The 24,055-nt window shown below is 47.5% G+C and overlaps 1 protein-coding gene across 50 annotated transcripts in view; it reads left to right on the top strand.

The window, feature by feature from the left end:
* The window catches only part of TTN (titin), a 355,181-nt gene that overhangs the window by 25,521 nt on the left and 305,605 nt on the right, over positions 1 to 24,055 (top strand). For all 50 annotated transcript variants that reach the window (XM_076067945.1, XM_076067951.1, XM_076067944.1 and 47 more), the window contains 17 exons: positions 351 to 598; positions 2,035 to 2,231; positions 2,914 to 3,078; positions 3,249 to 3,417; positions 4,846 to 6,545; positions 6,989 to 7,270; positions 8,505 to 8,771; positions 10,010 to 10,282; positions 13,668 to 13,931; positions 14,657 to 14,917; positions 16,299 to 16,559; positions 17,130 to 17,393; positions 19,702 to 19,962; positions 20,630 to 20,890; positions 21,594 to 21,854; positions 22,560 to 22,701; positions 23,828 to 23,996. In XM_076067945.1, coding sequence (XP_075924060.1) covers positions 351 to 598; positions 2,035 to 2,231; positions 2,914 to 3,078; positions 3,249 to 3,417; positions 4,846 to 6,545; positions 6,989 to 7,270; positions 8,505 to 8,771; positions 10,010 to 10,282; positions 13,668 to 13,931; positions 14,657 to 14,917; positions 16,299 to 16,559; positions 17,130 to 17,393; positions 19,702 to 19,962; positions 20,630 to 20,890; positions 21,594 to 21,854; positions 22,560 to 22,701; positions 23,828 to 23,996 — 5,445 coding nt within the window. The remainder of the gene's footprint in view (positions 1 to 350; positions 599 to 2,034; positions 2,232 to 2,913; positions 3,079 to 3,248; positions 3,418 to 4,845; positions 6,546 to 6,988; positions 7,271 to 8,504; positions 8,772 to 10,009; positions 10,283 to 13,667; positions 13,932 to 14,656; positions 14,918 to 16,298; positions 16,560 to 17,129; positions 17,394 to 19,701; positions 19,963 to 20,629; positions 20,891 to 21,593; positions 21,855 to 22,559; positions 22,702 to 23,827; positions 23,997 to 24,055) is intronic.

Here is a 24,055-nt window from a genome sequence, read left to right as displayed (position 1 = left end):
GTTTAATGAAATCTGTGGCGAAGTGTGAGTCGGCTTTAGAGACGTTGGGCTGTCTCCTGCACTATTTGTTAAATCCTGATGCCAGATGGTGCAAATTGAGGCTATCGAAGGTGGAATACAAACTCACACCCATCCCCAGGACTCACTTGAGTCACGGTCGGCACGAGCGATAAATAAATTACCGAGCAGTCAAAATTTCCCTCCAACTCACCCCCTTCCCCCATCTGGACTCGCACCATCACCCGACTTGATCTGCCGGTCAATCATCGCCGTGTGAACGAACCCGCGAATCGGTACAGCTCCCACGGGCCACGCATGAGACACCCCTTTGTCCGTCGTCCCGTTGGCAGATCACCTGGTACAAGAATGGCCAGCGCGTCCGCGCCAGCGAGCGCAACCACATTGAGAGCTCCGGCGAGGGGCTGCACAGCCTGCGCATCCCCTTGGTGCAAGCCGAGCACGAGGGCGTCTACACGGTGCTCGCCAGCAACGCTCGCGGCAATGCCATCTGCTCCGCCAAACTCTTCGTGGAGCCCGCCGCCGCCCGGGAGGCCTACACTGGCATCGGAATGCCGCCACAGGTGGCCAAGCGCTTCCGGTGAGTCCGTCACGTGTTTTTTTTGTTTTTGTTTAAGCATTTGCAGCAGCAGCAGCAGTAGCAACGATGGCAGTAAGCAGCGGCGTGGTCATTTGTTCTCTTTTGACATCGTGCCACGCAACAAGGCTTCACGCGCAAGGCTTCACGCAACTGTAAACCGAGGCCCAAAGGTTGCGCGGATTAGACGGGGAAGTGATGTGAGCTAAGCAATGTAGACTTCACGTTGCAAGCTTTGTCCGAGCCATATATGCTTATGACACAAATATTCTTTGCAATAAAACGTCCACAAAAATGCGAGCCCGCATTGGTAACTCTTGTTGGAACTGCTAATTGGATGGAAACTCAACTCTGGTGTTATTACCATTATTATTCAGCCAAATGTATGTCCTTGATGGTTCTGTGTGTCTCTAACCATAAGCAGTACAACTGGCCCAAAAAAAGAAGACGGTGGAGGATACAATTTCAGGTAGCCATCATCGCTAATGAGCTAATTGCAGGGACAGATGATGATGATGAATGCAGTCGTAATATTCCGATTATTTCGCCTCTGACCAATACTTTCATAACAAACCAAACCAATTTCTGCAGTGTACTAAAGCTAGAGGGTGGAAAAAAGCAACCCAGAATGATTAAGATCTTTGCAAGTTGATTTATTACGTTATTGTATGTTCCATAACTTGGATTTTCATAAATTAAGGCACCCCCCCCCCCCCAAAAAAAAAAGTTTTTCTAAAAAATTTCTACAGTGCTTACATTATGTGTTTGCTTTGAAAGACAATAAGTCAATCATTCTATTAACAGCATTGAACACACCTGGTGTGTAAGGCAGCCCAATCCATCATCCAACACACGGATATCAATTATAGCTCCTACTGAAGTATACAATTCATTCTGCTGGCCATTTTGAATTTGCATGAATCCATTAAATTCCAATTTGGCATTTTACATTTATGGGTCTTAAAACCATTTTTTTTTTACAGTGACCTAGTTTCAAAGTGTTAAATTCAATTAAATGACAGACTCTGTATGCTTGGAATGACATTGAGAGAAAGAGAAACGAACAGAGTCGAGAAAATATGCAGGTTGATGACATCGCTCAGAACGTTAAGTCAAGTAAGCGGGGCTTGGGCAGGACACGTCGCGAGAAGGCACGATGGTCGACGGTTAAGAATCATAATGGAGTGGCACCAAGGAAAGGAACGTGTCCGAGCGAGAGTCCGCTGGGCAGATGGAGCAATGAATTCAGCTCATGTGCAGCTGCTCGGCGGATTCGTAGATGCCAGGACCGTGGGTTGCGGCCGCAGCTTGAAGAGGCCTTCATCCGCCGGTGGATTGACAATGGCTGATTGCGGCGATGTTTTCGTAGAACGTGTATTGGGGCACGGCTCTTCACGTCACGTCGTCTTCCTCTCTCTGTCTGCGTGTCCGCGCGATAGCTCCATGTCACCGCGCTCGCCCAGCCACTCGCCGGTGCGCCGGCTGGACGAGACGGACGAGAGCGTGATCGAGCGCCTCTACAAACCCGTCTTTGTACAAAAACCCAACTCGGTCCAAGTGCCCGAAGGACAGACTGCTCGCTTTGACCTGAAAGTGGTGGGCAGGCCAATGCCAGACACAGTCTGGTTCCACAACGGTACGTGCGTGTGACATCGTCCAAACGTTTGTTGCAACCTTTGCGTTAAATGCATTTTTTTAAAATCACGTATTATGATTATTATTGTTATGGCAAATAAATCAACGAATCACATAGCCTTCTTGGTTATCGTTAATGATGTAAGAAATAATAGTTGTGGGGATGCAGACGTGGTGTAATTTTCAGCGCTGGTCTCATGATCCAGAGGTCATCAGTTCAATTCAATATCTTGGCATGGCAGTTGAAACAATAGGTGCACGTTTGGTAAATGCCACCCCTAGCAGCATGGATGGGTACACCACAGTTAAAGTCGATTGACAGTTCACGTCTGGTGGGGTAAAGTGTGGGTACTTCCACCTCTTTCAAAATATTCTGCCCAAAGTGGCCCTTCTGCCAGCAGTGGCATGAGCATGCAATTTCATTACTGTAATTTTACTTATTAATAAATAACATTACATTTTAAATGTGTTTTTTATTGTTTATTATGCAGTGATATAATACATTTTATATGTACTTTTGTTTAGTTTTCCACGTAATAATTCATTGAGACATCAAGTATATTTTTCTTAGCTTACCTGGATCAACCAGTGACTTCAAAGTGTTGAAGAATTTGTATGTAAATTAACACGTCGAGCGAAAATAATATATTTCTTCATACAACGTGTGTGGTTTCAATGTGCAGGGCACCAGGTTGTGAATGACTACACACACAAGATTGTGATTAAGGAGGATGGAACACAGTCGTTGATCATAATCCCAGCCATGCCGGCCGATACCGGAGAATGGACGGTGATTGCCGAGAATAGGGCTGGAAAAACATCCATCACCGTCCAGCTGATCGTGGATGGTAAGGATTGACTTTTAAAAACAATGTTTTAAGGACATTTTGTAATTGGAAAAACTAAATTGTTTGAACAACAACAGAAGAAAACAAGTTTTCTCTCGGTATAAACTTTTTTTGTTTTATTGAAAGAAAAAAAAAATCCGACGTATATGTTTTTTGGTATCTGTTCACAGCCAAAGAACATTTGTCCAGACCCCACTTTGTTGAAAAGTTGCGCAACGTCAGTGTGAAGGAGGGTGCACCTGTGCAGCTTTCCGTCAAAGCCGCAGGCAATCCCATTCCGGACATTGTCTGGCTCAAGAACAGCGAGATCATTTCTTCGCAGAAGTTTCCTAATATGAGGCAAGTATTTCCCTACACGTACATGCGCTACCACGGCGGGCTTTCCGTTTGATGAGATGCAGCGCCAAGCCAGGGCACGGGGGCAAACACGTCTGTAAATCTTTGCGGCCTTTTTGGTGCCAAGAGTGTGTGGATCGTTTAACAAAACAAACTCAACACATTCGTCAGTAACACTGTGAAATTAAAAGGGAAATTATATAACAGGCAATGTTTCAGGCAGTGGCTTTTCTTCACAGCGCCAGAGAGATGGAGTGGATAATAAGAGTTGAAACTATACTTTACACAGTGGGGGCTGGTAAGAATTAGATATTAAAAAAATGCCTATTCACCAGATTTACATTGTATGTATGTTGAACTTCTTTCGCACCATATATAGCCAACCGTGCTAATTTGAGGTGCAGTGGAAGGACAACAAACTAAACACAAAAAAACGATTGTAAAAAATTAGTTCTTCTGTGGTTATTTCGGTAAAGTCACGTAGAATGTGACTTTACCGAAAGAACCAAAGAAGATGAATCCTTGCAGTCACGAAAGCTTTAAATCGAAATTTTAAAGAATTAGTTGTCAATGTAGATGATTTAAAAGTGCATAGCTCCAGTGATTGCCTAATATCAGAAGGGTCGAGCGTTCCAGACGGCCGCAAAAACGCATCTGAAAGCGCGATGCAGTGACTGTCTTTTTTCAGTTGTTACCCAAAAGCTTCTGTAAGGAGTTTGCGTGGTGTTTTACTCCCCTTGACGAGAATTGCCATATGAATAGTTTCCCAATATTATCCACTGTCTAAAAGACAAACCCTTCAATAAAGTAGACAAACCCTTGTGTGGATCACGGTGATTTGTTAAATGCCTAAACCTCTGCTGGGCTGTGAGATGGGCAGGAGATGGTGGCATAAATTGGGCACCCACCTGTTTAGCCCTCTCGTCAGTTATTATACCCATCATGTGTGTTCCTTTTCTCTTGATATTTCCTCTGCTTTCCCGCCTATGTGGTAAACACTCCTTGAAACGCTATGAACCTATTACGCCGCTACAGGCCTATTCTGGTTTTTTATTTGCATTTTATTGTCACAGTTTCTGCGCACAGACCCAAAGGCCCAATATCATCAATCGGTGGTGTGACATACAGCACTACTGAAGGTGTAATAGATGAGAATCAATACTTTTCTTGAATTGAGCAAGGTTATAAGAATTTGGGAACATAGATGATGGAAGGGAATTCAAATGTTGAGCAGTGCTAGGAAAGAATAAAAAAATATTAAGTGTTTTTATTCTATTTCTGGCGATTGAACAGTATGGATGGGACAAAACAGTCTTGTCAAAAGACTATCGCTTGGCTCTCAGTTGAAGGCTTGTAATACGACTGTTCTTCCGTAAAACATACGATATGCATTAATTGCTGCGCACATCACCACCACCACCACCACCACAGGATCGAGGGTGCGACCGGCGAGAGCGCCCTCAGCATTGACACGACCACGCAACACGACTCGGCGTGGTACACCAGCACAGCCATCAACAAGGCCGGCCGTGACACCACCCGCTGCAAGGTGAACGTGGAGGCCGAGGCCTTCGAGCCGGAGCCCGAGCGGAAGATGGTCATCTCCAAGGGCATCTACAAGCTCAAGGAGGTCACCGCTCCGGAGCTCGAGCCCCTTCACCTTCGCTACGGACAGGAGCAGTGGGAAGAAGGAGACCTCTATGACAAAGAGAAGGAGCAGAAGCCGCTCTTCAAGAAGAAGCTGACGTCCGTTCGCCTCAAGCAGTTCGGCCCCGTTCACTTCGAATGCCGGCTGACGCCCATCGGCGACCCGACCATGGTCGTCGAGTGGCTGCACGACAGCAAGCCCCTCGACGCTGCCAACCGCTTCAGGATGGTCAACGAGTTCGGCTACTGCAGCCTCGACTACGAGGTCGCCTATCCCAGAGACAGCGGCATCATCACCTGCCGCGCCACCAACAAGTACGGTGCCGACCAGACCTCGGCCACGCTGATCGTCAAGGACGAGAAGAGCCTGGTGGAGGAGAGCCAGCTGCCGGAGGGCCGCAGGGGCATTCAGCGGATCCAAGAAATGGAGCGGCAGGCCCTGGAAGGAGGCATCGTCAGTGTCTCGACCGAGGGCACCCTGGAGAAGGTGAAGCCGGAGATCGTGCTCTTCCCCGAGCCGGCGCGCGTGCTCGAAGGCGAGACGGCGCGCTACCGCTGCCGCGTCACGGGCTACCCTCAGCCGAGGGTTTCCTGGTACCTCAACGGTCAGCTCATTCACAAGAGCAAGAGATATCGCCTCCGCTACGACGGCATTTACTACCTGGACATTGTGGACTGCAAGTCGTACGATTCGGGCGAAGTGAAGCTCCTTGCGGAAAACCCCGAGGGCAAGGCTGAGCACACGGTGAAGATCGAGGTGCAGCTGAGAGAGGACTTCAGGACCCTCCTGCGCAAAGCCCCCGAGCCCAAACCGGAGGGCCTGGCCGAGCCCGGCAAACCTTTCTTCGAGGTCGTCAAGGTGAAGGGCGAGCAGGCGGAGGCAGCTGGCCAGCCTGTGGAGGTGGTGAAACTGAAGAGGACGGAGAGGAATATTCACGAGAAGCAGACCGAGGAGACCGACGAGCTGCGTAGCAAGTTCAAGCGCCGGACGGAGGAGGGCTACTATGAGGCCATCACGGCCGTGGAACTCAAGAGCCGAAAGAAGGACGAGGACTACCAGGAGATGCTCCGCAAGAGGCGCGAGGAGCTCCTTCACTGGTCCAAGGAGCTTCCGGAAGAGGAAGTGAAGGAGCCGCTTCCCGAGGGCAAGATCACCATCCCGACCATCAAGCCGGAAAAGCTCCAGTTCACCCCCAGCATGGAGGCGCCCAAGATTCTTGAGCGAATCCAGAGTCAGACCGTCCCCCAGTTTGGCGAAGCGCACTTCCGCGTGCGAGTGGTGGGCAAGCCGGACCCAGAGTGCCAGTGGTTTAAGAATGGCATCAAGCTGGAGAAGTCCGAGAGGATCTACTGGTACTGGCCGGAGGACAACGTCTGCGAGCTGGTCATCAGGGATGTTATCGCCGAGGATTCGGCAAGCGTCATGGTCAAGGCCATTAATGTCGTTGGAGAAACCTCGAGCCACGCTTTCCTGCTTGTCCAAGGTAAATAACGGCAAATGAGTTAGATTTTTTTCTTCCCTCATTCGAACAGATATTTTGATATTAACTTATTTTCTCAGTGTGCCTGTGGGGAGCGGTGGCATGCAGCAGTTGCCACTGTTCTAATCAATCCAGAAAGCTCAGTTCGATTCCTGGCCATGACTGACACCAGTGGCCGGTGCTATCTGAACTGGTAAAGCGGGTCCCCTTGTAAGCAGCCCGCATTGGCCAGCGGGCTGCTTACAAAACTGAAAACAGCCCGCATGATATGTAACAAAATGCATGGGGAAGACGTCGGTCTTAACAGAAGCTTGACGAAGGGCTTTCAAATTATAATTTTAAGACGCCGACACGTTCCATCGCATGCTCTCCGTGACGTTCGTGTTTCACGTGACAACAACAAGAAAAAGACGCGTTTGTTCTCTCTGTCTTGTTGTTTCCAACAGCCAAGCAGGTGATCACTTTCACGCAGCCGCTTGCGGACGTGCCCGCCAAGGAGAAGGACACCATGGCCACCTTTGAGTGCGAGCTCTCGGAGCCGTTCGTGAAGGTGAAGTGGTTTAAGGGCGACCAGGAGATCTTCTCCGGTGACAAGTACAGGATGCATTCGGACCGCAAGGTGCACATGCTGTCCGTGCTCACCATCGAGGTGTATGACGATGCTGATTTCACCTGCGCCCTCATCGAAGAGCCCGAAACAAAGTCCACGGCAAGGCTGATCGTGGAAAGTAAGTGCTTGGTCTTTTAAAACTGACTTTTTGTGTTTAGTTTGTTATTAACCCCCCCCCACTCCCCCGCGCACCTCCGATTTGTACAGTTGGATACGTGCAGTGTGAAAGAAGTTCGTGCATACGTTGCGCATAGTCGTGTGAAGGTAGCGGTAACCGTATCTGTTTTTTTCAATTTAAGATTTAAATTGTATTTGAAGTACAACGGCCGTTAAATATTATTTAAACATACAGCATAATCAACTTATAAGATACCCCACTTCTTCGTACGGCTGGGGAAGCAGATACAGTTTGATGTCGAGGTTATAGCGATCCATTCAACAGCTTCAGGTGAGGCAGAGCGAGTGGTTGAAATATGCCAACCAGGAACGGAATCTCTCAGTGCCGACTTGAGTGGTGGCCACAGTCACCGATTCAAAATGACCCCCTTATTTCAAATCACCTCTGCTGATCTATCATCGGCATCGTTGTAAGCAAATCGCTCCAGCACAGTCGCCGTCATACGGTCATTCGCGTGCAATCGAGGGTGTCGAAAGATGTAATAAGTGGATTGAGATTGGTAGGTGACATACGGAGGCTTGAAAATGAATTTTATGTTTTTTTTTGGATCTGTAATTTCTCCCTATTATTTACGTGGGTTACCTTTGAATGTATCACCCCGCATAAAAAAATGTATTCGGCGATTTCTTGCTCAAATGGAGCAATGAGGCTGTGTGTACCTCCTATTTAGAGCCTTAAGCCAGTGGTAGAGGATTTCTCCACAAATCTGGCTGTCGCCTCATGATGCTAGGTGTAATTACTGGCGAAACTTCGTACTCGAATTGTAAATGTTGTGGGTTTACTCTCCAACACACCGGTGTGGTGTACTCGTAACGAATTGGCATGTTTTGTTTACGTGACAAACCTTACTCATTGGCTGTGTCGGTTGGTGGCAGGTTTAACGACGCATTTATATTTACGCGATCTAACCCAAAAACCTCTGTCATGGAAATTTCCCCATTTAATAAGGCAGTCACTGTTGACCATAGAGGGATGACGGGCTGGGTTAAACACTGACCAGTAGTTGAACTCACAACCTTCCAATTTCGAGGCCACTCGCTTTACCTGCCGAGCCACCTGGCCGGGATTATTTCAGTGGGATATCGATAAATGGACGGCGCCGATTGGTGCGAGTTTGGCGCTACGTACGGCGCGCAAACGTGCCTACAACCAGAGCCCATTTTCTTCCTCACAGCCGCTCCGCTGGAGTTCACGAAGGAGCTCGAGGACATCGAGGTGCCCGAGTCTCTGGGCGGCGAGCTGGAGTGCGTGGTGACGCGCGAGGACTCTGACGGCAAGTGGTTCCACAAGGGCAAGGAGATCGAGGCCGGAGCCAAGTACCAGTTCTCCTCCCGCCGCGGCCGACACACTCTGCTCATCCGCGACGTCGCCAAGGAGGACCAGGGGGAGTACACCTTCGAGGTCGAGGGCAAGACCACCGTGGGGCGCCTCAAGATGAAGCGTACGTTTTGTGCACGCCCGCTTGTCCGCCGCTGTCTTTGTCATGGATTCTACGGAACTGCCACTTGTTTACGTTTGGTTCGTTGTCGTCCTTCGCACCACGCCTCCAACCGGCGCAGTTTGGCCACTTACGATGGTGAGGTTCGACGTACACGGAGGTAGCCGTTAGATGGTTGGCAAAAAAGCAGTCGTTTTGAGGTGTTTTTGAGACGTTAAAGCTTAAGATAACGACGAGACTGCCCCCTAGTATCACGTTGCGAAATTGCATGGTTATTTGTGAGGAAATGAAGCCGTGACCTTTGGGGAAACATTTGGCCACATATTTTCAGATGCTTTAATTATGACGTCAATGTGAACGCAGCAAAATAAGAGCACGGGTTTGAATTTAGAATTTAGAAAGTCGAAATTAACATCGGCGATTATTTTGTATAAAGTTGTAGGCAGTACATGAACCGTCTGCGAGATGTTTAAATGTTTCTCTCTCATATGCATTGGTTTGAATCATACACTCATGTATCGTGTGGCACAAACCACCTTAAGGCACATTTCCCAAATGCCAATGCTCGTGACCCTCCACAATCCACCTTCATAATTACCAAACTTCTCACCTCTGAGCCTCCCGGGCCACTTCAAAATAGTTGTTATTATAATTTGTGATTTCTTTAAATCAACATTTTATGCTGCCAGCAACAAACATCACAATCAAGGTTGTTGTAGACAAAGAGTCGATACGTTTCTCGACTTGAGCCAGCCTTTTAAGAGCTTGGGAAAGGAGACGATGGGAGGGATCTCCAGAGTAGAACAGTGCAGGAAGAGTGTAGTCGTGACCTGCAGAGTGGTGGTTGGACAGAGTTGTCATTGTGGACACAGTGTGATGGATGAGACGAAACAGTCAGTCTGGTAGACCGAGTCCTCACCATAGTTGGAGGCATAAATGAGTGAATTTCGCGTGAAGAGTAACCATGGTAGGAACGATAGTCGAGTGACAGGGAGGCGACTGACCACCGATGAGCGAGCGACTGGAGTGAATCGCACCTCCGACTCGCACGGTTGGCTACGCACGGCGCGAAACAAGTTAAACATACGTACGAATCGGCGAGTGCTAGATCATCGACCAACCCGACTGTTTTCCCATCAAGTGTAGCGACGGAGCACTACAGACGTGACAGCAGCAATTCACACTTCGGTTGACTTTGTGCCTGGCACTTTGTTCGCGTGTGCATGCGTGCGTGCGAGCAGCCCGAGCCGTGACCCTGATGCAGGGCCTGGGCGACCTGTCGCTCTGCGAGGGCGACATCGCCCAGTTCGAGGTGCGCTTCTCGCACCCGGGCGTCGAGGGCCAGTGGCTCAAGGGAACGGAGGAGGTGCAGCCCAGCGAACGGGTGCACATCGTGATCGACAAGCAGGCCCAACAGCTGCTCATCGAGGACCTGAACAAGGAAGACGGCGGGAAGTACTCCTTCATTGCGTTCGAGCAGGACATCAAGTCAACGGGAAAGCTCGATGTTAAATGTGAGGCTTCTCATTGGAGCGTTTCTCCCATCTAATTTCTTTTGCTGGGGTTTTTAGCCAGCCGGCGGGTCCAGGATTGGGGCCCACTTCTTCACACAGGAAACCATAGAGAGCGCAGACTTTGGATATTTATTGACTCGTCGATATAACTACAATTGCATGTATTGAAGAATGCAGGACTATAATTAAATAACAATTATACAATAAAAATAAATTTACTTACAAAACTGATCCACGATTCTCAGCCTGTATGGGACACTATTCCAACGTTGGCTATTGAAAACAATGGTATTTGAAAGACCTAATTTAGATAATTAGGCTTGTAATAATGCGTAAATTAAAAGATAATTTTACGCACAAGATGCTTGCGTTCGTTTTCTATGATTTTGTAGACTTGCTAAGAAAAGTCCGCAAAAGTTTACTCGTTTTAAAACATTAAACACTGATAGCAATTAAAATGAGCATATTAATAAAACTTAGTAGTTTAAGAAAATACACAAAATTGATATTAGCTATAATTCTAAATTACTTTATCATTATCATCAATAAACACTTACATAACTTTTACAGGAACCATTTTTAGGCCTAAAGGAAATGCACTTAATATTGTATGTGAACAGTGTATCATGGTATTCACTCTTGAGATGTAACATAGTATTTTCAATCGAAGCATTTGTTACAAACCATTGATATTTTGATGATGCGACATCTCAAGTTTTACATTTTATTTTTCCATAATTTTGTTGTGCTACCATTGTGGGAGAGATTTGGCACTCACGTAATGGGTCTTTACAAGACAAAGATCACCCATATAGCCTTAACCGACTTTTGAGGCCAGTCCTGTTTGTGAGCACCTATGAACGGCACACGAGTCACGATACTGTTAGTCACGATACCATCACGGCCACAGTAACACTCACACGAGTCACGATACTGTCAGTCACGATACCATCACGGCCACAGTAACACTCACACGAGTCACGATGCTGTCAGTCACGATACCATCACGGCCACAGTCACACTCACACGAGTCACGATACTGTTAGTCACGATACCATCACGGCCACAGTAACACTCACACGAGTCACGATACTGTCAGTCACGATACCATCACGGCCACAGTCACACACACACGAGTCACGATACTGTTAGTCACGATACCATCACGGCCACAGTCACACTCACACGAGTCACGATACTGTCAGTCACGATACCATCACGGCTACAGTAACACTCACACGAGGCACGATACTGTTAGTCACGATACCATCACGGCCACAGTAACGCTCACACGAGGCACGATACTGTTAGTCACGATACCATCACGGCCACAGTAACACTCACACGAGTCACGATACTGTTAGTCACGATACCATCACGGCCACAGTCACACTCACACGAGTCACGATACTGTTAGTCACGATACCATCACGGCCACAGTCACACACACACTCACACGAGTCACGATACTGTCAGTCACGATACCATCACGGCCACAGTAACACTCACACGAGTCACGATGCTGTCAGTCACGATACCATCACGGCCACAGTCACACTCACACGAGTCACGATACTGTTAGTCACGATACCATCACGGCCACAGTAACACTCACACGAGTCACGATACTGTCAGTCACGATACCATCACGGCCACAGTCACACTCACACGAGTCACGATACTGTTAGTCACGATACCATCACGGCCACAGTCACACTCACACGAGGCACGATACTGTCAGTCACGATACTATCACGGCCACAGTCACACACACACGAGTCACGATACTGTCAGTCACGATACCATCACGGCCACAGTAACACTCACACGAGTCACGATACTGTCAGTCACGATACCATCACGGCCACAGTAACACTCACACGAGTCACAATACTGTCAGTCACGATACCATCACGGCCACAGTAACACTCACACGAGTCACGATACTGTCAGTCACGATACCATCACGGCCACGGTAACACTCACACGAATCACGATGCTGTCAGTCACGATACCATCACGGCCACAGTAACACTCACACGAGTCACGATACTGTCAGTCACGATACCATCACGGCCACAGTCACACTCACACGAGTCTCGATACTGTCAGTCACGATACCATCACGGCCACAGTCACACACACACGAGTCACGATACTGTTAGTCACGATACCATCACGGCCACAGTCACACTCACACTCACACGAGTCACGATACTGTCAGTCACGATACCATCACGGCCACAGTCACACACACACACGAGTCTCGATACTGTCAGTCACGATACCATCACGGCCACAGTCACACACACACGAGTCACGATACTGTTAGTCACGATACCATCACGGCCACAGCAACACTCACACGAGTCACGATGCTGTCAGTCACGATACCATCACGGCCACAGTAACACTCACACGAGTCTCGATACTGTCAGTCACGATACCATCACGGCCACAGTCACACACACACGAGTCACGATACTGTTAGTCACGATACCATCACGGCCACAGTCACACTCACACGAGTCTCGATACTGTCAGTCACGATACCATCACGGCCACAGTCACACACACACGAGTCACGATACTGTTAGTCACGATACCATCACGGCCACAGTCACACTCACACTCACACGAGTCACGATACTGTCAGTCACGATACCATCACGGCCACAGTCACACACACACACGAGTCTCGATACTGTCAGTCACGATACCATCACGGCCACAGTCACACACACACGAGTCACGATACTGTTAGTCACGATACCATCACGGCCACAGCAACACTCACACGAGTCACGATGCTGTCAGTCACGATACCATCACGGCCACAGTAACACTCACACGAGTCACGATACTGTCAGTCACGATACCATCACGGCCACAGTCACACACACACACACACGAGTCTCGATACTGTCAGTCACGATACCATCACGGCCACAGTAACACTCACACGAGTCACGATACTGTCAGTCACGATACCATCACGGCCACAGTAACACTCACACGAGTCTCGATACTGTCAGTCACGATACCATCACGGCCACAGTAACACTCACACGAGTCACGATGCTGTCAGTCACGATACCATCACGGCCACAGTAACATTCACACGAGTCACGATACTGTCAGTCACGATACCATCACGGCCACAGTAACACTCACACGAGTCACGATGCTGTCAGTCACGATACCATCACGGCCACAGTAACACTCACACGAGTCACGATAGCACCAGCAGCGTCATCATCGGTCGTGGCGGACGACGCTAGCAAACGGCAACAAAACGTAACGAAACAAAATAGTGGGATGACAGATTTAAGCGTGCCTCTTTGTTTTGTCCACCCCCCCCCCCCCCGCAAACATTATCCTGAAGCTGTCGAGTTGCTGCAGCCACTGAAAGACGTGTCGGTGGTGGAAGGCACCAAGGGTTCGATGGAGTGCAAGGTCTCCCAGGCAGAGGTGCCGGGGGCCAAGTGGTACCACAACGGCGAGATCCTGAAGGCCAGCGACCGCGTTCAGTTCATTACCAAGGGCACCAAGCAGAGGCTCGTCCTCACCACGGCCTTCGCCTCTGACGAGGGACAGTACAAGATCGTTATCGGTCGTGCCGAGAGCACCTGCAAGCTCACCGTCGAGGGTAAGTTATTTTATTTGTGTGAGAGATTTTCTCCCCCTGCCCCCCCCCCACCACAAAATGTTAGTATAATTCTGCTTGTGGCAATCGTGTCGTGAGAGTTGCTATCCGTTCAGAACTCCTTGCAGAGCTGTGCATTGCCTCGTGATGGGATTCACGTGGCGACGCTCTGCTCTGTTCAAAGGGTCCACTCAAGCAGATTCTTCGAGTGCAACGTTTGAGAGGGGGGCACACTTTATTACATGCCCTGCCATGGGCAGACACTTGCATCACGTGACAGTATTTTTTTATTTTTAAATGAACGGAGCTGAAATTTAGGCAATGTAGTGAAATATCAATTTTAATGTGATGCCTTTTGGTGGCCATGCGACTGAAACCTGGATTCAATCCCTGGATCTCGGTGGTGCTGGTTCAGTGCTCTGACATTTAAGTCATCTGGCCAACTCATCTTGTGAGAAATGTTAACACTGTGATAGCATAAAGTTGTCATGTAACGTTGAAAAAATGGTTTGTATGTTAAGGTCATTTTAATATCTCAAACGATTCGTCACTGCAATGGTTGATCTTAAAATCTAGTTAATTGAGAAAATGAACAACAATATAAAAGGTGTGGATCATAGAATTTTCACTGATAATTAATTAAACTTATTTTATCGTCAACTTGAAATCAAATTTAAATCAAGCTCAAGCGCTGATTTTTTGTTCTCATTTTTTTTGTTTGCACACAGAGGTTAAAATTATCCGTGGACTGGAGGACAAATCGTGCATGGAGACCGAGAATCTGACCTTTGAGGTGGAGCTGTCTCATTCCGGGGTGGACACCGTCTGGCTCTTCAAAGACCAGGAGGTGAAGTCGGACGACAAGTGCAAGATCGAAGTCAAGGGCAAGGTGCACAGACTCACCGTGTCCAACGTGATGAAGGACAACGAGGGCGAGTACACCTTCTCCATGGGAGAGAAGAAGACCAGCGGAGTCCTCAGCGTGTCCGGTAACTCTCTCACCGTATAATACATCACGAGGTCGCGCTCATCACACACAAAGTGCTTGCCACAAACAAAGCACGATGCCTCGCCGATCTCGTCAAGGAACATAAACCATCATCGCGCGAACTCCGGTCATCCTCGCAGCAGCAGCGGCTTTTGGCTGGCCACCGAACAAAGATGACGGTCACCGCATCGCGTGGCGCTTTTCAGATGCGCTTCTGCGGACGTCTGAAACGCTTTTCCTTCCGATATTAGGAAGCCAATATGGAGCTATGCACTTTTGAATCTCGATTGAAAACTCATTTGTTTACAACTGCTTGTTGTGTTGAGTTTGTTGTTCTTCCCCCACACCTCCGATTAGCATGGTTGGCTACGTACGGTGCGAAAGACGTTCAGCATACAAACTATGTGTGTGGTGGGCCATTTCAGTGGAAACTTAGGGAATATTAAACTAACATTTCATCAAAGCCGCCAGTCATACTGCCTTAAGCTACGTGAACCAACCCTCAAAATGATGTGCACTCTATCTTCTCTCTGCTTGAACGCATTCATCCACCGTTAATGTTCCCACATTTTAAAAGAGAAAGAGCGTTTGTGAGTTAACAAGAAATATGTTGGCTTATACCCAATTGTTCCACTTAAATGGGCCAGCCTGTAAATACGTTGTCCTGCTTGCTTGCGACACATGCCATTTAACAGATTGTGTTTAGCGAATAACCATGGGGGGGGGGGGGAGGGAGCACTGAATACGTTCGTGTTTTTTTGGTTTTTGGATTTGTGTTATTTTCTGAACTTAATTTATAACGTGATAACGCTGCTTATGTGTTTAAGGCGACATCTAGATGGATTGGGCCAAACCCCATTATATGCACGTGTGTTCTTGACCCAATGAAAGTGCTGCATAGCTTCTGTAATTCACTCTGCATTCACATCATCAATGCTTTAAGGGGATTACCGATGAGAGCAAGACACTCCAAATGACTCATCAGCCTACGTGAAGTATCATTAGTAGTTGAACGAAAATATACACGTGTACAGTATTTGCTTTTAACATTTTTCCGTTCCGAGACGTTTGCAAGGGTGGGTGCCCCGTTCATCGCTGAATTTCGGAACGTGCAAGCGGTTCTGCATTAGTTTTATTTTGAGAGGCGAAGCGCCGTTGTTTTTAAAGACATTGTTACTCATCCGCAGAGAACCGTAGCGACACAACCGCACTCCATGATAGCCGGCGCCTGTGCCATGCGCCCTTCTGCGTGACCTTGTGGGATCCTCGGTACTGCTAAAGTAATTATTGTTTTCATTTTTTCTTGTGTACGTGTACGTTATCGAAACGGGAAAGGGTTACTACCATGACAAAGCCTTGACTCTCGTTGTCCTCCTGCACAGGTGGAGCCATCAGCAAGCCCCTGCAGGACATCTCGGTGTCCGAGTCGCAGGTGGCCGTGTTCGAGTGCGAGGTCGTGAACCCCGATGTTCTGGGTCACTGGCTGCGGGACGGCAAGGAGCTGACGCTCACGAACCGCGTGCACTGCGAGGACGATGGCCGAGTGCGTCGTCTCATCGTGGACTCCACCACGCTGGCAGATCAGGCCGAGTACAGCTACCAGGTGGCCACGTCCAAAACCGCCGCCAAGCTGAAGGTCGAAGGTGAGTCACTTGCCTCCCTTGCTCCAACTTTGGCCTCTTGGGCCGATGAGATGCGATGGTCTCCTTCACCGATGTACCCTGGCAGCGCTCTTTCCACTAGTCTCTGCGTCAGGCGCTGCATCATTCGAATTGAGGTGGCTTCCATCCCGTCACATTGTAAATCGTTTCAGATTCTATGCGTATGCATGATTTTTCTTTCTTGTTTCATGATTTTTTTTTACGTACTTAGGTGGGCTGCCATCTGCTTATATTGCATGGTCCATATTTTAGTTATTTTTTTTTAATCTGCAAATGGTGCCCTCTAAGTTAATGGGCCATTTCAAATTAATGTTCCTACAATAGCGCTACGCTTTATAGGTATTGAACCACCTTGTGCTGCCCTTTTAAATAACTGAAACTGATTGACATAATTCAGTGAACAATTTTAATTAAATCTGATTGCATGCTGCATAACACAACATTATATAGATGAATCCCTGCAATGGAAGATTTCCAGCAATATAATTATAAGGCAGTAGTCATGCCAAAAAAAAACTGACACAATTCTGGCCACATTTATCTTTTTTTCAGCTGTCAAAATCAAGAAGACCCTGAAGAACCAGACGGTTATTGAGACTCAGACTGCTACCTTCACACTGGAGCTGTCTCAGGCGGACGTCAAGGGTGGAGCTTGGATCAAAAACGGAGTGGAACTGGCATCTGGGGACAAGTATGAAGTCTCCATGGACGGCACGGTTCACACGCTGAGGGTTCACAACTGCAATCCATCTGACGAGTCGGTGTACAACTTCAAGCTGGGGAAACTAAACGCCAATGCCCGCCTTCACGTAGAAGGTAAATGAAAGCAAAAAAAGACGGTTGTGTTTATTTCCAGGTTTATAATAAACAGCAATGATTCTCCATAATAGATTTTTTTGGGGTTAGATCGCGTAAATATAAATGTCGTTAAACCCGCCACCACCCCACACAGCCAATTAGTAAGGTTTGTCACGTAAACAGAACATGTCAATTTGTTTTTAGTACAGCACACCGCAATGATTCTCCGTTTGGTGTACGGGCAATTTCCATAGTCCATGGCTATCACAAAAGGTGTTATGTTTCACGGATGAGTGTAGTCACATTGCACTGTGGGTTTTATCTAAAAGATGTGAGCCATTTTTGCAACACATTGCCTCCCCTTTTTCGTAAAATGTCACGGGATCTTGAACATGCACACCTGGAGCTTACGGTGGCACATATTCATGGTGAACACACGGTTGCCAGGATCAAATCACGATCCTCTCAACTGTGTCACCACCCCCCCCCCCCCCCATTCATTGAATAAACTTCCCTTGTACATTTACCTCCTTCCATTCCTCTCTTAATGCCTCACCCCTTCTCTATTACCCATTCTCTTCCCTCCCCTCGCACCTCCACTCCTTCACGTCCCTCCCCTACCCCTCTATCACTGTCACTCATTCCTCAATTCTTTTAAACCCCTGTCGTCTAAATCATCATATTCTTATTCTTAGCTCTTTCGGTAAAGTCACGTTGAAGGGAAACAATAAAATAATAAAATATATAAAACAATACAAATTCTCACGACGTTTCGACCATAACACAAACGGTCGTCATCAGGTGTGTCGGTTTGCATAAATGTATTTATTTTTAAACGGTGTATTTATTTATTTATAAAACGTCAGCGCCACGCGCAGCGATTTGGCAGTTTATTTAGAAGGACTAGTCCATCTATGTTCTGAAAAGAGGAGGGGGGAGACGAAAAATTAATGTATGCTGTCTGAAAGCCACTGTAAGCGTGAACAATCAATTAAGACCTGAAATGGTTTATCAAATCTTTCCAATGATTGCTTAGCCAGAATCCATCTTCTCGGTTGAAATTGTCTCTGTGCTTGTATATGTGGATAGCCTCATGAACGAATCTCTCATGGTAGCCAGATGGCTTACAAAGAACCGCTGTCTTGGAAAAGTCAATGTCATGTGAGCCTACTGAATTATCACAATGACATTGACTTTTCCAAGACAGAGGTTCTTTGTAAGCCATCTGGCTACCATGAGAGATTCGTTCATGAGGCTATCCACATATAAAAGCACAGAGACAATTTCAACCGAGAAGATGGATTCTGGCTTAGCAATCATTGGAAAGATTTGATAAACCATTTCAGGTCTTAATTGATTGTTCACGTTTACAGTGGCTTTCAGACAGCATACATTAATTTTTCGTCTCCCCCCTCCTCTTTTCAGAACATAGATGGACTAGTCCTTCTAAATAAACTGCCAATTCGCTGCGCGTGGCGCTGACGTTTTTTAATAAATAAATAAATACACCGTTTAAAAATAAATACATTTATGCAAACCGACACACCTGATGACGACCGTTTGTGTTATGGTCGAAACGTCGTGAGAATTTTTATTGTTATATATATTTTATTATTTTATTGTTTCCCTTCAACGTGACTTTACCGAAAGAGCTAAGAATATGAATTACTGCAGTCACGAAAGCTTTAAATCAAAATTCATCATATTCTGTCACCGTTTTGTAAGCTAAGTCAAGCGCCTTGGAGTGAAGCCGCTCTATGAATTAGATCCGATTCGATTTGGCCAAACACCGCAGTTAGCAGGACACTGCCGTAATAGACTCTCGAGATTCAGTGAGGCTTTCCTGGATAAAGAACAATACTCTTATTAGTATTGCCATTAATTAATGCATGCATGGTTTTCTTTTCTGTCAAAACTGCAGCTGTCTATGGAAGGAAGAACAAACGTTCCCACAATGCACTGTGCCAGAAAATTTTCTAATTTTACTTGTAGGAGAAACGAGTTTATTTAGTCGTATTTTTATTATTATTGATTGTTTGTCTTGCACTCAATAGCTACTGTTAGGTTACTAATCATAGGCCGAAACAGAAAACTTGATAAAAAATATAATTCTCATAAGGCCCCATGGCGTTAAAGGCAGTCTCCAACTCTTATTAACTTTCTCCCTGCTCTCTCTATTCTTGTGCTATGAAGAAGGAGCATTGCCCAAAACATCACCAATGATAATTTTTCGTTTTAAGGCCACGGTGTTATTGACGAATGTGTCGTAGTTGTCAAAGCAAGAGTTAAAGTACAGCTTTTGTCGTATTTATTTTCTAATTTGCAGCCATCAAAGTGCTGAAGAAGCTGAAGGATGTGACTGGACTGGAGCACTCCCAGGCCACGTTCGAACTGGGCTTGTCCCACGAGGACGTCGAGGTGAAATGGCTGCACAAGAACCAGCCCGTCGCCGCGGGGAAGAAGTACAAGATTGTGGTGGAGAAAAAGATCCACAAGCTCGTCGTCCTCGACCTGAACAAAGAAGACGTGGGAGACCTCACTGCAGTCGTGTCTCAGCAGCAGACCTCCGCAAAGCTCTTTGTTGAGTGTAAGTCGGTCTCTTCGTCACACCACTTGACCATGTCTCGCTGGTCAGTTGTTATAACTGTGTTATCAGTCTCCCTCTCTCTGATATGAATTGTTGGTTTGTCCCATTTGTTGTTTGGCATGATGTCCCGACGCTTTGCTCCACCTGCTGGGAGCTTCTGCAGGAGATGTTATTATAGTCTGTATTTATGTATGTTGAACTTCTTTTGCACCGCACGTGGCCAACCGTGATAATCCGAGGTGTGAGAGCATAGTGTATGGAAATGGAAAAGCGATTTCGTGTTCAAATTGAGCATTGAGGCATTGGTGCTCATTTCCCGTTTACAGCCCAGTGGTAGAAAGTCCACATTCCTATGATGGGGGCGAGTCTAAAACCGTGGGACAATCACTGTTGACTTCCGCACAAAGTGGTATTAATTTTATCAACCCTGGAGTGATTATGTGCTGAGTCAATCACCCAAGCAGGAAATTAAACTGGCAACCTTTCAAGAACGAGCTTCTCGTTCCACTACCAAGTCAAGTGGCACCTGCGCAATAACTCAGTCCTCCGCTTAGACGTGATTGCCAACGAACACAACTGGCTGGCACATTCAGCAATAAGCACCGCGTCCGCTCTCTCCCGTCTGGCCCTCCTGCCGCACCAACCCTCGCCCCCGCCCTCCTCGCAGCCGTGCAAATCACCAAGACGTTGAAGAGCGTCGAGGTGCCGGAGACCAAGACGGCGACGTTCGAGTGCGAGGTGTCGCACGTGAACATCCCGGCGACGTGGCTCAAGGACGGCGTCGAGATCGACGTCACGGACCGCTTCCGCATCGTCATGCAGGGCCGCCTGCACCAGCTGGTTATCGTCAACACGGGCAAGGAGGACGCGGCCGAGTACACCTTCGTGTGCGGCAACGAGAGGGTCACCGCCACCCTCACCGTCAACCGTAAGTGGCACGGCGGGGCGGCGGGTCTCGTGCTACCGCGGTGTGGGCCTTGAAGCCTCGGTGAAGTAAAGAAAATAGTTTAAGTGGGGAGTTTACGGTCGCTCGTCAGACTTGCCCTCGTGTCGGTTTGTTACGCCGGGTGTGAATATAGGCTTCGTGACGATCGGCCTTTCTCGAGCGATTCGACGAATCGTCAGCATTCAGGGTCGTGGTTTGATTTGAGAGTCGATTTTTGTTTCCGCAGCGTGTGTGACCGCGTTGTCCTGTGGTCGCGTTTTTGCTCCGGTTTGAATTGCAGTGCTTGCTCCGTTCAGGTGAAAATGTAAACGTAGCATCTAGTATCATTGCGTGCGATTTGCATGAGTGGCAAATCATAACATTCTCACGCGTGTAATTGCATGCATATATCAAACATAAATCTCTTCATTCTCTCAAAAGAACATTCGTTGTATATTATATGCTCTTATTATATTTTCATTCATAGTAATTTAGTTGCCATACATTATATAGATATGAGTACTAAACTTGCTTCAATGCATAAAAAAATCACAGTGAAGCATTTTTTTATTATTTTCAAAGTAGATAAATTCTCGAGCCATTTTCTGCTCCATATAAATAGCTTTGACTTCGCCAATTCGTGTGTTGCCGCTTACCGATGCGCTTACTACCCGGGTCATGAATCCGCACGTGTTCTCCGTTGCAGCGATCCTCATCACCTCGATGATGAAGGACATCAAGGCGGAGGAAAAGGACACCATCACCTTCGAGGTGAACGTGAACTACGAGGGCATTACCTACAAGTGGCTGAAGAATGGCGTCGAGGTCAAGTCCACCGACCGCTACGTCATCCGCACCAAGACGATCACCCACTCGCTCACAGTGCGCAACGTGCACTTCGCCGACGCGGCAGAGTACACCTTCGTGGCCGGCTCAGCCTCTACGACGTCGACGCTGTTTGTCGAAGGTCGGTTATCTCATCTGCTGGTGTCACTCCTGCAACCGATTCCAGCGCAGGTTTTTTAGTTGTCCTTTCTCGAACCTCCGATGAGCACGGTTGGCCACGTACGGCGTGGCCAACCGTGCGAACCGGATATGTCTTGAGAGTGGTCGGCAAAACTCACTCTGGTCCACGTTCGCGGGACTCCTCGCTCCTCGTGTAGTGCGACCGCACACGTCAGGTTCGCCTCCAGCAGCGACAGTTGGCATCCCACGGCAGGTTAGTGGGACCCTGGGGAACGTCGGCCTTTCCCGATGATCACTGAGCTTCCAGGAGTGGCAGCGACGTCACAGCAGTTTAAGTGCGAACGCTCGGTGATCATACCATTTACAAACACAGATGTGTCCCCATTAGGCCAGTGGCAGGACAGACGTTGGCAGAGGACTAGATAGTTCTCAGTGCCCCGTCAGCCAACGACCAGCACGCCAGGACACGGGGATCTAGCGAAACGAGGGAAGCGACGGCGAGGTGCGATGGCACCAATGAAATTATCCGCGATGAGCTCTTGGCCACAACTAATTGTGCCGGCTCAAGCATTGTTCGTAACAATCGCTCGGTTAAAATATGAAGCTATCACCCAAGACTTGAGATGGGTGTCGTGCACTCCAAAAGTGATTTGTTGTTATGTAACGGCCACCTTTCTCCTTTGCACGTGTCCCCCTCCCCCCTCAGCACGACACATTGACTTCAGGAAACAGATTAAGGACATCAAGGTGATTGAGAAGAAAAAGGCTTCCTTTTCGTGCGAGATCTCCGAGCCGAACATTGAAGTTCAGTGGCTGAAGGACGGCCAGCAGTTGGAAGCGAGCGACAGGTAATTATCAGTTGGCTCAAGTCTAAAAAAAAACACATGGAGAATCATGGAGCATTCAGTCAAGATCTTAAATGTGGCAGTCTCTTTTCTAATTCGGCACCTTACTGACAAGTCTGGTCAAAGATGATTGTACTCAGAATGGTCTTTTACCAATACAACTCTTTAATAATAATGAAAAACAAAAAGCGAACACAAAGCACAGCACACTCCGACTTACGCCATAGCCGGGAACAGAATGGATCCCTCCCTTTTACCATGACGACCAATTCACATGATGTGCTATGAAGATAGGTCATAGTGAGAACCACGCCTAAATATACGTGTTTTTATTTAAAGGCAGTGTTGGCTTTTTTGTAATTCACACAGATAACTTAATGTAAATTATGTGCCAAGGATATTTTTGCCAAGCAATCTCATAATGAGCTACAGTTAACTCTCAAATTTGTGTGAGCGGGATTACCCAGGCTGTTGGTTAACTGTGCTCGCGACCAAATAAATTAAATATCTTTGTTCACACTGGTTTAATATATCGCTGATCCTCACTCATTGGAGGTCAGTAATTCAGTAATGCATGCGCCTGAAAATCAGTTCAGCACATGAACTGATTTGTTTAAGAAACATTAAAACTCGATAGCACATTCTGCGTTTTTAGCCCCATTCTACATAGGCAATAAATAAGTTAATAGCCTAATGTTTATATGTATAGCATTATTCATGATTTGTTTTATGCGGTAAAAATCTACACCTGATTACCCTGGATATTCGAGAGTACAAATTGAAAGCTATAAAATCTCCAGTGTGCACCTAGAACGGACCATGGAGCATATAACGACTCAATGCCCCATTCACAAATACTACTCCTGACACAACCATCGCGCTCCACCACCTAAATGTAAAATTATGGTTGTTCCTCTCCACCGACATTAGTCGTACAAATAAAACATATCGACAATAGACTGCATTTTGAGTTGCAAGGACATTGTAATGAAAATTACGGGCTTGGTATAATGGCCATATACTTAAAAATCATTTGCCAAACAGCTTCTTGCGGAGCAGCTTGGCCCCACGCAGATTAACCTGGTGCTCATGCGTGCGACTGTCGCTCCCGTCATCCGCTGTCGTGCAGGATTCAGTTTGTGAGCGAGCGGTTCGTGCACAAGCTGGTCATCCCGCGGGTGAACATGTCGGACGCGGGCACGTACAGCGTGGTGGCGGGCAGCAACGTCTCGACGGCAACGCTCTTCATTGAGGCGCGCCACATCGAGATCTCCAGGCCCTCGTCCATGTTCATTGAGGTGAGAGCCGACCCCGTGCTAGGGACCGGCCCGCGGAATTTGGCGCGACACGTTGCTCG

This window comes from Petromyzon marinus, chromosome 19 (assembly GCF_048934315.1).
Source record: "Petromyzon marinus isolate PM22_M1 ecotype Great Lakes invasive population chromosome 19, UKy_Petmar_22M1.pri1.0, whole genome shotgun sequence".
Taxonomy (NCBI): domain Eukaryota; kingdom Metazoa; phylum Chordata; class Hyperoartia; order Petromyzontiformes; family Petromyzontidae; genus Petromyzon; species Petromyzon marinus.
This window is presented reverse-complemented; position numbering and strand designations above follow the sequence as displayed.